Genomic DNA, 16,563 nt, shown 5'->3' with positions numbered 1-16,563 from the left:
ACATCGGAACAATTACTGTAGCAAACTTATCAGTTTTGAAACTCCATTTGTGGGCTGTTCGAAAGAGAAACACTTTGCAAAAGCAACAAGTGTTTTTTTCCTCCTCATATTTAAAGAAGATATTTACAATAACTTAAAATTTGTTCAAATGGTGAAAATCCCTTTTAATTATATAAATTTTCTGAAAAGCTTCATAGCTACAATAGTTTTATGAGTCATTTATTAGAAAAGATTGAGGTTTTTAAGAGGATCCAGCTGTAACTTGCCCTGAGCACTGCACAAATTCTTTAGTAAGTACTGATGACTTTTTTTGTGTCTGCGTGATTGAAAAAAATACCCGGTAGTTTTGTTTATCAATGCAAAAACTTGTTTAAACATATTCAGAACTGTGTTTCTGTTTTTATTGAACATAATCTGTCTGTTTCTCCTATTAAAAATGTTTTCACACAAACGATCAAAATTATGAAACCATAATACCTCAGATTCACACAGAAGTTGAGGAAATGTGATGGTGGTGGGCTTTGATGTTTTCTGAAGTAGGAGGACTGCAAAATATCTCCACAGTGTTTTGGCTTGGGGACAAGTACTTTAAAAGCATAGCACATGATGTTCTTTCACCCAGAAAGGAGAAACAGATTTTTGTTTTGGTAAATTAATTATCCTAACTTCCACACAAATCATCCAAGCAAACTGAGCCTGACCTCTCCGTTCCAGCCTTTCTGGAAGCCACCATTTGGCACCACTGTGTGCTTGTGCTTTCTGATCGCCTGAAGGAAAAGATGCAGAATAAGGTTAAGGAAAAGTGAAGATCTTGGAAAAAAACACTTAGCTGTGACAGTGTTTAGTTTAAATATGAAGCACATAATCAGTAAAATAGTGGGTCACTTACTGTCCCTTAACGGATTTATTTCTAGATTCAGAGGTGCTGCTTGAATGTTCTACTGGTGCAAATCCATAAAATGTGACAAGGTGCCAAATGGCTCCCAAGTCTCATGCTGAGTCTGCTGCCTTCACTGAAGCGATGCACTTCCTACACATTCCTGGAATAACAGTTTTTCTTTTGAGTTACTGATCTAAAAGATGACTACTGCTAGAATTGCATCGTTCTCTGTCAAGATGTAAGGGAGAAACAAAAGAAACCCCCTCCTGAAATTCCTCTGATATTTTTAGGTAGGAAACCTCACAGATCACAATGGAGACTTGAGGCTGTAACTCAGCACATGATTTTGCATAATGGCACACATCTTAAATTGCAGTCTTCTAGTGTTGCTAACCCTGGAGTCTGACCTTGGCTTTAATTTTTAAAAGTTTACTTTGCTGAAGCTTCTCCTTCTCAGCTTCAGTGATATTCAAAACAATGGCACAGCAGCTAATAACTACAAAGTGGGCAAATAACAGAGCACTCATCAAACTTTTTCGTACTTGGATACCATTTTAAACACGAGCGATATTTAGGAACAGAGCATGATTTAAATGTGCTTTGACATGGGAGATGATACCGGGGAAGATAAATGTTTTAAATCAAACTCTATTTAAGATAAGCACGGCATACAAAGTAGCTACTTGACTCTTGAATTTAAAAGTGCAGTTATTCAGATACATACTTAAATATACAGAACTCTATCTGGAAAATAAGTTCAATGAGCAATTGTATTAGTAAAGAAAATACAACGTGCTTGGGCAGGATGACATTTTATTTATTATTAGTCTTCAACTAATTTTTACAACTTGCCAAAGTGCATGTTCTATACTGATCTGAAGCCAAATTGAAAGTACAGGTGCACCAACATGAGTGACAATATTTCAACAGCTAAAGAAAAAGTTCATACTCAGAACTGAAGCTGTGTAAATCACTGGCTTCAACCGCTTAGCTGTCTGTGTGCCAGAGGGAGAAAAAGCTTCAGAAACAGACTGATGCTACTGCCATCTCACAAAAATCCTAGGCTACTAACACATTACTTTTTTGTGTAACTTTACCATCAGACAAGCCAAAATATTCCATTCCTAGGGACCAGGATTTATACTCAGCCCTAAGTTTTCCTCTATGTCAGCAAAGCCAATTGCTACTTTGAAAACAGGTATAAGGGTCCACTGCTCTGAATCCAAGATAGTCATTAAAACCAGCCCAAAGTGGGGATAACTGTTAATTCAGTTGCCCTTTAAGCTCATTTGGACATAGTATAATGCCAAAATATGGCATTAATGTCAAAGTTTGAAAAAAAATAAATACACATATTGAGAATTGCAGAACTTCCTACTTAGTAAGGATCAAGAGGGGGAAAAAAAAAAAAAAGGAAAAAATGTTTTAAATAGGAGTGAGCCTCCGTGAGCCTCCTGACTTCTGCTGCTCACGAGAAGTCGTCTGAGAACATGAGATTCTTATTTTTTATCAGATATGCTGCCAGCTTTTCTCACAGGCAGCAATAGGTGGTGTAAACTCCAGAGCCACATCTTAAATAAACACATTTTATACCTGCAGGAAGCAGGGTGGTTCAGTTTTCCAATGGTCTAAATAATTAATAAGCAGCAGTTGAGAGATACAAGCTGATACAATATACGGTGGTGCCATTGGGTACTATAGCAAAGGGATAACAATAATCCAGATGTCATGCTGAGACCTGCTACTGTGCAAACCGCAAGGGCTACAACCAACTTGCTCAAGGGTGTTCAGACAATGACTCAGCTGTCCAAGTACAAGTCTTAGGTTAGCAATGAGAAAAAGATGAAATCCTGGAAATTTTGTAATGTGATGATCTTATCCTTTCGTATCTTTGAAAGTGTTCTAATGAGAAAGCATTGCCTTCAAAAATACTTCAGAAAAAGCATCCCTTTGTATCTGGGATTGCAGAGTGGTTATTTTAACTGGGCAGTATCAGGCTAGTAACTCTTCCCAAGCTAGAACGACGGCTACTTTGTATGGGGATTTATTGAGGGAAGGATGTTTCCCAGGCCATTGCAGAAAGAGCTCCTGCCAGATCACCACTTCACAGAAAGATTTTAATTGTTGAAAGAACTCAACTAGCTTGACATTGCCCCTTTATAACTGCAGCACTCTCGGTCTATATGTCAGTCTTCGAACAAAGCATTGACTCCCATCAGCCTTTAGTCAGACTAAAATCCATAATTTTTCTTTCAAAGGCAAGTCAAAGGAAGAATCAAATAAAGCAGTATAATATTCAATATTTTGTACATCTGCTAATTGTCCCTTGGGTAATAAATAAATAAATAAAAAAAATGAAAGCAGGGGCTTGTAAATCAAGTAATTTACTTTGGGGAAAAAAATGGTGTAGTTTTTTTCCAGGCACTAGGAAAACCTGAGAAATCTGTTACTATTTGTGTTCACAGCATCTAACACACTCCTGAAGTGTGATGCTTACTGCAGCTAGCCAGTTATAGCCTCCTGTAAGGAGGCAGTCACTGCTTCTCATACCTACCACAGGAAAACTCCACAAGCTCACTCCTCACCTGTTACATTGTGCGAGAGATGCTGTTCCCTTCTACAGCTACCTTATATATTAGCATGGGATCAGCCTTCAATACAGCCACTATTTAAAACCTGTTTTATTTCCTTTCCTTGTAAAATTAACATTTCTCTTTTTTTTAACTAAATGCACGACTCCCAGTTGCTAAAGACCATCACGGCTGGATGGTTTTCTCCTACTATTTCTGAACACCTTAAAGTCTTGGGACCTTGAGAGATGCTGTGATTGTGAGGGAGGTGTACGTTTTTCACAGAAGAACTCTCTTTTCTCCAGTGCCAGCTTTTTTTTAACATACATACTGAACCACAAAGTACAGCCAATCACTCAGTTACAGCAGTTGTCTTCTGTGAATGTACATTTCTTTGAAGGATACAGGGAAAAATGTGGTCACTTCTTCATTCAGATGAACTGGCCAAAACTAAAATATCAAAGCTGAGTCTTCTCATATTTTTAAGTTAGATGAGGAAGACACTGAATGTATTTAACAGAACACATCTCCAAACTTGGCAACTTTTCAAACCAGTTAATGATGCCCCACATGATGCTATCAACAAATATTACCTTTTGTTTAGAATGCTCTTTGGCTAACACACTTTTCCGTAATAAGCCCAAACAGGAAATGCAAAGGTCTGTGGGCTTGCAGATGAAGAACACCCCGACCAACCCATTCTGACCGATAGGCATTTGGAAATTCATCTGCTTATAAGCCTCCTTTCCCCTAAGAACAAAGTGACTGTCTAGTCTTAGGGGCCATGCGCCGTATGCAAGAAATCTGTTCCCACCTTGACATTTATTTCACGATGTCTTGCTCTATTTAGACTGTAGCTTTGAGCCATCCTTCCAAAGTTCAAGATAGTTTTCCAATGAGCCCTTCAGAAACTTGCTTTGATCCCGGTTTTGGCAGTCAGCTCTTGTCACATATTTCATTTGTGACTTTAGACGTAAGTCCCCATCCAAAACAGCTCAAGAGCAAAGAAGAGGAACAGCCTCCAAATATGGTGAGAGCTAAGCTGCTTTGGGGAGGCATTTAGCACATCGGCATGCATAAGAATGAAGAGAACTGGAACAAGTTCTAAATAGTGCTGGAAATAGAATGTGGTGAAATGTCCAGAACTTAAAACTACACAGAAAATACTGAAACAGATTTAAAAAACAGCTATAATCAGTAAATATAACTCTGTTGTGATCAACTCCAGCAATAAAATGCTGCTTGAACCCTCTGATAGTGTGACTGATGAAACAAAGCTCAAGCACAAGTCCTTAACTTAGTATTTGGTTTTACTAGAGTATATATATGTAGATATATATATCTCTATATGGTATAGAGTTAGTAAATTCTATACCATCAAACACAAGGGATGAGGTTTTTCCAAAGCAATTATACTGGAGATTTATAATTAAACTACTTACCATAAAAAATATTTTTCAGTACCCACTAATTGAATCTTAATTCAGATCACACAATTTTTTTTGCTTTTAATCAGGATTACTTTATTTCTCCTCACAGCTGTTGGATGTTCCTTTCATTGAGTCTCTCAACGTAAAATCCAGACTGTTTCACAGGATTCTGCGTGTGGATTATGAGGAGGCCAATTACAAGAGAGTCTTAAATGACAGTAATGCTAACCAAGCAAACTGTTTACACGTATTGTAGCCAACAATAATCTGGCCCCTAACGATAAAGAAATTGTTATTTATACAAGTTTTTAATTGTGGAAATGTAAGAAAATAGGAAGTTTTCTATATTTGATCCTGGAAACACATAAGCCTGGTATTCACACTCATTATACTTTACAGACATCAAAAAGTCAAGACCACACCTCACAAAGCATCAAGATTTTTTCCCGTGGTCAGTAAAAGCAGTACCTAGCACCTGCTGTAAACCAATTGCTCTTCTCTTGTCCTCCCGTTTATAAAGCAATAAAGCAAATCTGATGCTGCTCTGCTGGATAAAGGAGCGCCTGAGGCTACACACCCAAGTCCTGGGGCACTGCAATGCAACACACAGGTTTGTACAATTTTTTAAGAAAACCTTAATTCTCCCAGACCTCATTTTTAACTTCTACAATACACAAAAGAGTAAATAAGATACTTTGGCTCTGTATACTTTGGAAAAGAATTATTTAGACTCTTCACAATATTACAGTTTAAAATATGTTACTGTAGTAGCTTTTGGATCATAACTATAAAATATCGGAGAACATATCTCTAAAGGAATTACAACTATAAATTGTATGAACACCTTAAATTGCTTGTTATACGCGTTTAATGATTTAGTTTAAAACAGCATGTAAAAACTCCTTAAAAACAGTGTATTGAAAAACTCTCATCCAAATGCAATTGCTATGCACAAGACAAGACTTTTCTTTTTAAAAAAATGACATTTCACACTTTGTGATTCCGTGTTCCTTAAAAATAAGTACAAGGTAATCTACAATAGCAAAATATAAGCATATTTATGCTATGAATTGTAAATTAATGAAATAAGCTGCTTTAATGGGGAAAATATTTTATTAGGAATTAGAAAATATACATAGCTGGAGAGTCAGCAGTGTTTTTAAAGGATCCCATGAAGCTGCCACTATTTTGACGGAGGTCTGGCCTCAAAGAGGCAGATTTTCTTGCATTGTAGAAGTCCTTGGCAAATTATATAATGTTCATTAAATTTAAATGGAAACCCTTGATGTCTCCTGTAAAGATGTCCCAGGGAGTCAATTTTCAAGGAATTCATAATGTAAGCACCAAGTTATCGGAGAAGGAGACATTCACTGCCCAAGAAGGCCCTGAATGAATCATTTAGAGGTGGCAGCGATATGACACATTTTGGCGGTTATTTGTTAGACTCCATGAGCCCCTGAGCCAGACACCTACCTCAAGGAACAAATAAGGCCAGCCCCGTGCTGTGTACACCTGATTTCTTCAGGCACTTCCCAGCTTTCCTAGGGAAGTCGTTTGTTTAATCCCTAAAGTTAATACTAGTGTCAGAGGGCCCCAAAAAGGAGAGGTGACAGCAGCCTAAAGCCCTGCACTCCTGCCTGACACCAACCTTGGGAACTAATCCTTCTAAACTCCCACTTTTTTGGGGGGGAATTCACCCCCACACTGGTCTCGCCAGGGAAGGATGCCGTGTTAGCTCCTCCTATTACAAAACTGATCTGGCACATGCTGGGCAAACAGATCCCTTAAAATCTGAACCCTAGTCCTACCAACTTTTTGTTGTTGGGTTTTTTTGGATCCCAACAGTGGAATCTCCTCAATGTTGTTTCTACTCACTCCCTCTGTGCCACACAGCAGATACAGTTAAGGCTGAAACAAAAGACCATCCCATGAAGTTTTCCCCCTTTTTAATGTTTGGCTTCATTTTAATGGTGCATCTCCCTAAAACCTTTTTCAGCTGCTTGCTTTTAAAGTACACACATGTCAGTATGTAGCCACGGAGAGTAACTTTTCTGTCCTAAATCATTGTGCATTTATCAAAGACTGATCTACGTTGCTAAATGACGTAAAAACATATTATAAATACATTGCAATAATCTCCATGTAATAGCCATTGGCTTCCAGCATTGAATTTACTGTTATTTATATAAACATTGCCCAATGCCACACAGTTTTCAAATTGGGCTGTACTTAGTGTGGTAGCCTTCTGTCATCGTTACTCAGTAAGCAGACCAGGCAAGAGAAAATAGCTTCTTTTAGCAGACAGTCTTACTCCTCTCTCTCATAAAATGGCACTATTACAGAATAATCCAACAAAATAACCCAACATTTTGTTAATGCAGGATAAGAGACAGGATTTGTTTTTCATTGTCGTTATTTATAACTTTACTAATGTGCCCCGTGTTACACAAAAGGGCAATGCATCCCAAGTGCGCTGCAGCCAGAGCTTGCACAACATTCCCATAAAAACAATTTAAAACATGGAAATGAAATCCCGGGTCTTCCTCTCTATGGTTCCATAAAGAATTAGCTTTAATAAATGTAACTGGAGAGAGAATTGTCCTTAATAATCCTTCTAGTTTACATCTAAGTGTTTCAATAGCTTTTAACTGTTAAAGTATATTTAAAATATCCTTGATAACTTTTATTATGGGGTTGAGATGTTAAATAATGAAAACCCCAAAATCAACTCCATGCTGAGGAAACAGGAAACTATTTAATCAAGCTGGGCTCTTACATTGACAATAGAATTACGGTTGGTATCAACTAACATACATTATGCCTCTGAGGCAGGGAAATTGTGCTGGCTCCACTTTCAGATGGGCATAGGAACTGAGATTAGTTACCAAATGTGAATTACAGATGGAAACTGGTATTTAATATGCAGCATGGTGCTTTCAGAAACCTGCCTTCCTCCTCTGTCCTCACTCCTCATCTACTCACCCATCAGGACAGTTGTAAAGTCAGTGAGACACGGCATGAAACAGCTGATGGAAACCTGCACAGCAAAGCATGTGTAAGTACAGGCACACCTCAAAAAATTACACTGCTTTCCCATATCCACCACATTCCATGGATACCTCAAAGAGAAGAACCCTTTCTCATTCTCCCAAGTTCAGAGCTGTACAACAAAGGACCCAGTCACAGAGCAAGTTAACTGCAAGGGAATTGCATCCCAGGGAAATTCAAGCCTCCAAGTAACGGGGTGAACTACTCATGGCGTTCTTCTCCTGGGTCAGGACCACTCTGCATATCTTCTTAGCACCCAGAAAACCTACTACTGTCAGGGGACAGACTTTGCTGCCTTGCTGCCTCAAGGAAGAGGAAAAGATGACAGGCGAAAGCATTCCTTTTCTGAGAAAAGCATGCTGAAAAACTTCTGTGAGCACTGGAAAAAAATACCTATGGACAAGGGAGAATGCTCTGGTTTTCTGCCATTCTGGCTGCATTTTATTCTGTCAAGCATGAAGAGAAATACGCATCATGTTTTCCATATAAAAAATTTGCAGTGTTTGTCCTCATGCTAAATGCAGTTCTGGCCTGCAGTGCCGAAGAACTCCTAGTAATATTTACACAACCACAGAATCAGAGGAATGGTGCATTTAAAAGGACTGCAGCTGTCACACAAAAGACGACACACATAGTAGTGCATTTAAGAACATGCCATTTTTTTCACTAATTATACATTTTGGACACTACTGAAGAGATTTCTCTTAATGGCTACCCTGCAAACAGCTGGGATATTCATTTAGAGCTGTTCCTAAGGAAATACACTTCTCTGGAGTCTGAGAGTCTTCACAGCATGGTTCTTTCAAACACATATTTAAGCGGAGCTTAAAGCGTTACATGCTTTGCATAACAGATTAATATCACAATTCGAGAAATACTGCGGTAGTGCATTGTGGTGCTTTATTAGTGTTAGACATGCAATATTTATTTAATGAACAGAAATGAAAATATTAAGATAACATTTTAATCAAATTAAAGGAGTTGAAGTTGCAACAATGAAACAAAAAAAGTTTTTCATGCATTCTAAGTTTATAGTTTTCACATGTGCATATAGTTGTGATTCTGTACCATTATTTAATGTAGACAAACTACCATTGATTGCACGAGACGAAAATCAACTCTTAAGTTATAAGTAATGTTCATATCTTTTACAGACTTCCTATATAACCTGGATCTTCAGCTTTTTGGAGTATGTTGTAATACAAGACATCTGGAAGCTTCTAAGATGAATAGGAATGGCTCTACCATTTGTAACATCCAGTGGCTTCCTCCATGTAAAAATTATGAAAGATAAAGCAAATGCCCACCATGCCTTAGGAGACCCACGACTTCAGAAACAGATCTCAACAGCCTTCATAAACAGATTAAAGTGCTACCTATTGCATATTAAATACTTCCAGTGACTGTATTTACATTTAGAAGTTATAAATCCCTGAAAACAGGGTTTCATACTGAAAGTGCTGACAGACCCTTAAATCTAGCATCATCAACACAGCAGTGCTATAATCCTTCACCGTGGACTTCAAACAGAGGAAGTTAGTCAACATGCTTTAAATATCACCATTTTAAAAGCCCACAGCTAATGCTTCTATCGTATCTACAACAGTAATGGATACATAAAGAGCAAAAAAGCATGAGCTTACTTTACATACTTGATATAGGACAATAATTTTTCTTTAAAGCTGGAAGTGTAAACAAACCTCCAGTGCAGCAGTAAACATATTAAGACAGCAGTTCTGTTTGTTTTAAGATGCATGTAAGAAAGGGGCATCCTGTACAGAAAGAATTGCAGCCTAGTACCTAATGAGCATGATTTTCATTAGGTCCCCAAATCATGAAACCTTCCTAAATGCAAGGCAACATTTTCACAGCTGGAAAATTACAAATAGTTCTTGATACAGAGCCAGCAGCAATAAATGTAGTTATGTATAATCTAGGGAGAATGCTACATTCATTAGTAGGTGGAAAACCAAGCTAAACATAAAATACAGCAGCAAGAGGTAACATACATAAATATTAAACATCCTTCTGGAATGGCAGAAAGTTTATATTACTTACAACATTAAAGTATGGCCATGATATTTGTTCTTTAAAGTAAGTAAAATACATGGCTATGAGCAGAGGTGTTCAAAGGATAACTTCAAAGTACAGTGTGTGCATGGATGAACTTAAATGCTAATTTTTGAGAGAAGAAATCAAAATAATGTAGAGATATCCAAAAGTTTCATCCCTACATTTCAAAGGGCAAGAAAGACTGACTGTAAGTGGCATGTTATTGTGGTTTTAAAATGATCTACAAGAAAGTTTACAATTTTATCCTATGGCAGAAACAGAATTTCCTTTGTTTGCAACATATAAATGACTCTGTATGAAATGTTTTCATTCAAAAGCTGCATGGTTCAAAAAATACGCTTGGGGTGAAGATGCTTTGCAAAAATAATCTCAAAATATAGAAAAATGTTAAAATTTTCTTTCTAAGCAGAAAATTACATGCATGTAATCTTTCCAGAATTGCTCCAAAAGTAGCCTGTATCTTTAGTTGTAGGAACTCTATAAAAATATTTTCATAGTTGTAAATGTCCCATTCTGCCTCTCTTAGTAACTTTACCTTGTCCTAAATTGCATTTGTCATTCTCCCCTTTTTCTTGACAAACTGTTAGAAACAAAAGGTGCTTTTATTCACTTACAGATCAGATAAAGACTAGATAGCACATTCAAAGCTTCACTAAATTTCTCCACTAATGCACAAAAATTGATCTTTTCGCTACCTTTAATCTGCTTATCGTTCCTGGTATGCAAATATGTCAAATGATCTGCTTTTAGTCAATTATGCAGTTTGATATTCTACATTTACATTCTAAAAGGAGTGATTTCAGAGGTGCTAAATATAGTAGAGTTTCATTTTAATAATTATAAGTTGGCTCGCAAGTGAAAAGTCATTGGAGCATATTCTCTGGTTAGTTTATTTGTTAAACCCCATTGGTGTGTATGATTCAATCATCGGAGATACTACAGATGGTCTCATACCACTTAGTTTGAAAATGACTGTGGAATTCAAAACAATTGCACAACACTTCCCCATTAACAATATGAGAAAACCACTTGCTTTGGCCAAACATTTGAAAATGTTTAAGATCTTTTATGGAAATACTGAGTAACTGAAATACATCTTGGTGTAATTAGGAAATTAAAATCTAATTGAGTGCAAAACGTAACTTCCAACAGTAAACGTACCATAATGTAGTACATAACCTTTGGCACTTTGTATATATTACAATAAATTTACAGTAATTTAGATCTTAAGTGGGTCAAAAGAACATTCACGTGGTTTATGAGGTACTGGACTTGATAAATCCTTAGGTTGTCAAAAGAAAGATTACCTGATAAGTGGGCCCGTTGCTGCGCTGCAAATGTCTAAATGCAGAGCACTACAATTAGGTGGGGCTTGAATCACTCAGGCTCCATCCAGGCACAATGATCTATGCTAAGGGATCCCAACGGTGGGCTGGGAACACTCAAACTGCATATGTTTTAGGGACATAGCACTAGGGAGATGGGAGGTAGTTGCTAAAAAATAATAATAATGATAATAAAAAAGAAAATAAAAAGAAGAAAGAAAGAAGAGAAGAAGAAAAAGCCAAGTATGAGTAAATGAAATCTGAGAACAACTGTACAAAGATGTACTTTTTTCTAACAGGAATAATTCTGTGCTGTCATACAATACTAACATTATCAAAAGCATTCAGATAATAGAACTTTTCCAACTTCTCCAGGTCATAATTATTCAAGATATTACTGTTTTTTGTGGTTTTAAAAATGAAAACATATTTAGATCTTTTACAACAACAAAAAATTGGAATTTAATTTTAGAATTTTTTTCCTGCCCAGCAACAGTGATTACATGGTGTTATAAGAAAAAAACCCAAACAGATCAGGTGTAGAAAAATAAGAGGAGGAAAAGACAGACAGTTCTCTATTCTCTGTACCTTATTTTAATATCATCTTACTGTTTCACAGCAACAGAGAATCCAATTGAGACTCTCAGGAAGAAAATTAAAATATCTATTTATGTTAATATTGTGAGGATTCTTCTCCTATAGTATTTTCCCATTATACATTCATCACTGAATACATTTACTGAATAACAGATACCTTTTTCATATGTCATTTTACAATTATTAAATGATCAGGAAGACATTTACTACATTCTTTCACTTGCCTCAGTGAAAACTGACTTTTAGAAGTACTTACACACATACAGATTTTTTTTAAATCAAAAGCCTTTCTAAGTACTTTGTATGTCTTTAAGCAACATAGCCTATTTCTAAAGGCATATACTTCCTTGTCATAAGATTAAAAAAAACTAAGACAGATATGTATCATGTAAAACTCAACCTTAAATTGAGTCAGTTATGTATTTTTTGAATTATGTCTATTTAAGTCACTCTGTTCATTTCTCCTACATTTTCACTGTAGCAGACTTTGATTGAACAAAGTATTCATATCTTTATTCCATACTTTCCTCCAGTCCTACCTCCGACTCTATTAACACTGTTCAAAGTACTTTAACATATAAAAAGGCATGCAATAACTTCATACAAAAAAGATCCTCAAAACAACCTTATGTCATGAGCTCACTACCAAAGTTCAATAATTATACACAAAATTCAGCATTTAAGTGTAAAATAACTAACTCCAGCATGTGCCATTACTGGAATGGCATGGTATTTTTTACACTGTTATACAAAAAGCACATTGTATAGAACACAGCATTTACTCTGCAAGGACTGTGCATCACTGTTTTCCTCTAATATGTGTAGAACAAACTACATTCCATTGCAACAAACCACATGTAGGTTTAGTGAAGTGTACTACACTGGCTTGAAAACAGTGGTCTTGATGGCATGCTGTAATATCAGAATCGATATATTTGCATAATACCAATAATCAGTCAAGAAAACATTCATAACAGCACAGGCTTCCCAGTTGAAACTGCCACGTGGTGAACACTAAGCTATTACATAAACTGCATGAACATATTTAATGTGTATTATTAACTGTACCATAACCATTCTGTACCTAAAGGTGTTCTCAAAAAGGAAAAATAATAATATTCAGGTAATCTAACAGAATATTAATTTTGGCAGTCCCTGCTAGTGTCTGGAGTAAAAAACAAACAACCCCCCGCCCCGTGCCATAGTCCTGTCCTCCCTTGATTCCTGAAATTTCTTAGGAGAAAAGAAATAAACAGAAGTTGAAAAGTTAATGTGTGATTTCCTTCCACTACTGTATTCAGCAGAAAGTACCATCAAGTATTGCTGTCTCAGCTTTTGGAAAATTTGCCAGCTTTTCGAGAAGGTTCATATGGCACTCTGAGAATACTAGGTGTTTCTTCCATTACTCGTACAAGAAGATTATCAATGTAATCCTCAAGTTCACGAATATGGGTGTCCTTCTTCTTAAGTTGCTCTTTATGCTTCACCAGCTCCTGCAAAACCTCTTCGTAAGTAAGGTTACGGTATCCTGCAGTGGCGTCAAAAGGATTTCCATCCTACAGGTAAGTTTAAGAAAAACAAGAGATTTTATTAAATAGTTCAGTGTTCTGGACAAATTGATGGGTTATCGCTTTCCATATGTTTCTCACATGCACCTCTTGACAGAAGCAACTTTCCTTAGGCAACACACCTCCATTTGCTCTAGAGCTCTTCCCTCCAACTCCCCCACTGGAGCAGACAACTGGAGACAGGTTGCCCAGTTCGAAGTTTCCCAAACTGTCATCTCAGAAAAAAATACCGTTCTCAGTGAGATGTATACACCGTCAATGACCGTACCGATCAGTAAGCACAAGAACAATTAGCAGGTTCACTTTGGGAAACCTTCATTACAGAAGAACAAGAGAAAGAGCCCTGAGAATTCAAGTCCCGCTGTAACTCTCCCAAGTTCTCGCCTTTTGAGTGTATCACAGCAAAACATTTACTTAGCTTTAAATGACATCAGCCCTCATCTGTCTTTCATATTGTATTTTTAGTCATCAGTGGTTCTCCAGGCCTTGGCCAAGATCATGTAACAAAACTTTTCGATTTAAAATTTTAGGTGAAACTAAAAGGCTGCATCTTGTTTGAACCAGAGCACTTACGACAGAAATGTGTACTACTGAAAGAGCCTGCTTGCCTGCTTGGATGCAGGAGGGGCCCAGAATTAAGCAGTAGGGAAAACATAATTGTTTCTGTAAAAATTTCTGACAACTCAGCAAATGCAGGTATTAGCAGAGATGGACAAATTAGTCCCCTTAACAAAAGGCAACAAGTGATCCAAAATACTATAAACTACAATGTCTTATTCTGTGTCAAGATTAGCTATGACTTCAAGTAACCAGATTATGAAAAATTTGGAAATGCTTAATTGAGAAAAAGATTGTGAGATTTGGGTTATAAAAGTACTAGCACAGTTAGACATGCTAAGCAAGAAGTTTTATCTGATTCAGAAATGGAGACATGTGGAAGATACAGAACCTCTAATTAAGAAAAATAATCTAATCTTTCAAATTCTGCACCTCTAACAGGGCAGAAGAAGAACACAAGATAGCTTTTGTTTACAGTAGAAACTTGTCATTAAAAATAATAAAGCTTGCACAGCTACCAAGCACAAACAACACAGTAAAGTCATATTAATTCCCTTTCCATGCTCCATTCCTTTTCTTTCCATGCAGCTCCATATTTGCACATTGGCATATGCTGAATCATTAAAATACACGTGAGCAAAGTTTTCAAATAAGCCTAATTAAAGATGATGGTGCAATAGGCTGAAGTACGACAGCTCAGTCAGCCCCTCTCCATCAATTATAGTACAGTAGGTCTCAAAAATATGTGCTTTTAAGGGTTTCTCACTACATTTGAGATATTTAATGTCACATTTATGTACCTGTATTCAGTATTTGAAACCTACCAAGTTACAAGACTGTAAGTGATCAATAACTCCCACTTTATTAAAACAGTTAACTTGAAATTTATAAATCGGTAATTGATTTCCAACAAGTATAGAAGAGATAACTATACTTCACTTTGTGGTCATTGTATTTTTAGCACACTTTCTTCTACAAGATGGAAATAAAATTTTCTCTTTATGGTACTAAATTTTTAAATAAGATTATTAACACTTCCATGTCTAAAACACAGTGTTTCCCTAATTTTCTGATTTGACAAAGGAACAGGAATTAAGAGGCAATGATGTCTTCGATTATTATATAAACTTTACTGGAAAATTGTGCGTAATACATATGCTTTAAAGATGTTTTGTCATACACATGCTCCATATAGATCTTGAGGGGGGGGGGGAGGGGGGAATAACCTATCACATTAATTACACAAGAAAACTCCAGTTAAAGGATGTTAGGACTTGGAAATAAAGCTTGTTAAAGAAGATTTTAAATGTTCCGTTTGAGCAAATAAGCGATACTTGAATGTGCAAGGAACAACTATATCTTTACAAAAACAGATACTAAAATTTTGATAAAAAACATTAATCTTATAATGAATTATTAAGGGAAAAAAATTCTGAATCATAAGCTGTGCGAAGAATGACTGTCTCAGCTACAGAATATTACTGGGGTACACGCTGACAGCCAGAGGAAACGGACTTAGATAAAATGAAGGCTTGGCAATTTCTGATCATCTCTTTATTGTTCTAATGAGGAATTCTGCTCTGGGAATACCATCTAAGCTACTTTCACATCTTTTGTCCTACTTAGTTCATCTTCCTTTCAGTTCTTAATTAGGCCTTAAAGAGCTCACACCGCCCTTTCAACTGGCTACTGCTCCCATTTAAACACTGCTTTCAGAGACAGGTGTTGGCACCAGAGTAGAAGACATACAAACATAATTACTAAATGTGATGCACAAGGAAGAAATATAATAACTTGGTGAGGGCTATTATTGCAGAACCTAATAATAAATTACTTCGAACACCTTAGAAAGCAATCTTGAATATTTGAAAAAATAATAATCAAATGGTTTAATTCAAAACTATGGTTGAGATATATTTTCTTCTCCACCTAATTTGTATTTTGTATTAAATGAGCACCACCTCATAATCCTACAACTGACATTTAGGATAGCTGGTATTGCAAAACAAAAATCATCAAGGATTTCTTTTATCACCTTTAAATCCTTTAAATAAAACAATTCACATCTTATTTCTTAAAAGAATTAAACAGATGCTTTTACCAGCAATAAATTACATGATTTGAGGTAGTGTATTTGCAAGCACATAGAAACTGTAATTATGGTTACTTTACAGACAATAGCTGCTAAGTTGAATCAATTTTTTTGATGTCGCTTTTTGTCAGAGATTAAGTAACCGCCTGGTAGAATTCAGTTTACTATCTGATCAAAGGCAGCCTTCATATACTCTGACATCTCCCACCAGTTAGTTACATTATAAAAACTTGGGCATTTACAATAACATCAAATGTTATTACAATGCATTTACATAAACCAGAAAAAAACCCAAACAGTACAAAGTCATATTTGCTTGTGAAACTTGTTTTCTATATATTTTAAAGATTGAAAACAAACCCACTTTTAAAGATTTTATCTATTCACAGAACAAATTCTAGTAAGACTGTATTTTCCTCCAA

The 16,563-nt window shown here is 36.3% G+C and overlaps 1 protein-coding gene across 1 annotated transcript in view; it reads right to left on the bottom strand.

The window, feature by feature from the left end:
* Positions 1-8,803: 8,803 nt before the first annotated feature.
* The window catches only part of RAB11FIP2 (RAB11 family interacting protein 2), a 34,144-nt gene continuing 26,384 nt past the window's right edge, over positions 8,804-16,563 (bottom strand). Inside the window, exon 5 of the mRNA XM_005443861.4 lies at positions 8,804-13,479. Within this exon, the coding sequence (XP_005443918.1) occupies positions 13,252-13,479 (228 nt within the window). The 3' untranslated portion in view covers positions 8,804-13,251. The remainder of the gene's footprint in view (positions 13,480-16,563) is intronic.

Source organism: Falco cherrug, chromosome 9 (genome assembly GCF_023634085.1).
Source record: "Falco cherrug isolate bFalChe1 chromosome 9, bFalChe1.pri, whole genome shotgun sequence".
Taxonomy (NCBI): Eukaryota; Metazoa; Chordata; class Aves; order Falconiformes; family Falconidae; genus Falco; species Falco cherrug.
This window is presented reverse-complemented; position numbering and strand designations above follow the sequence as displayed.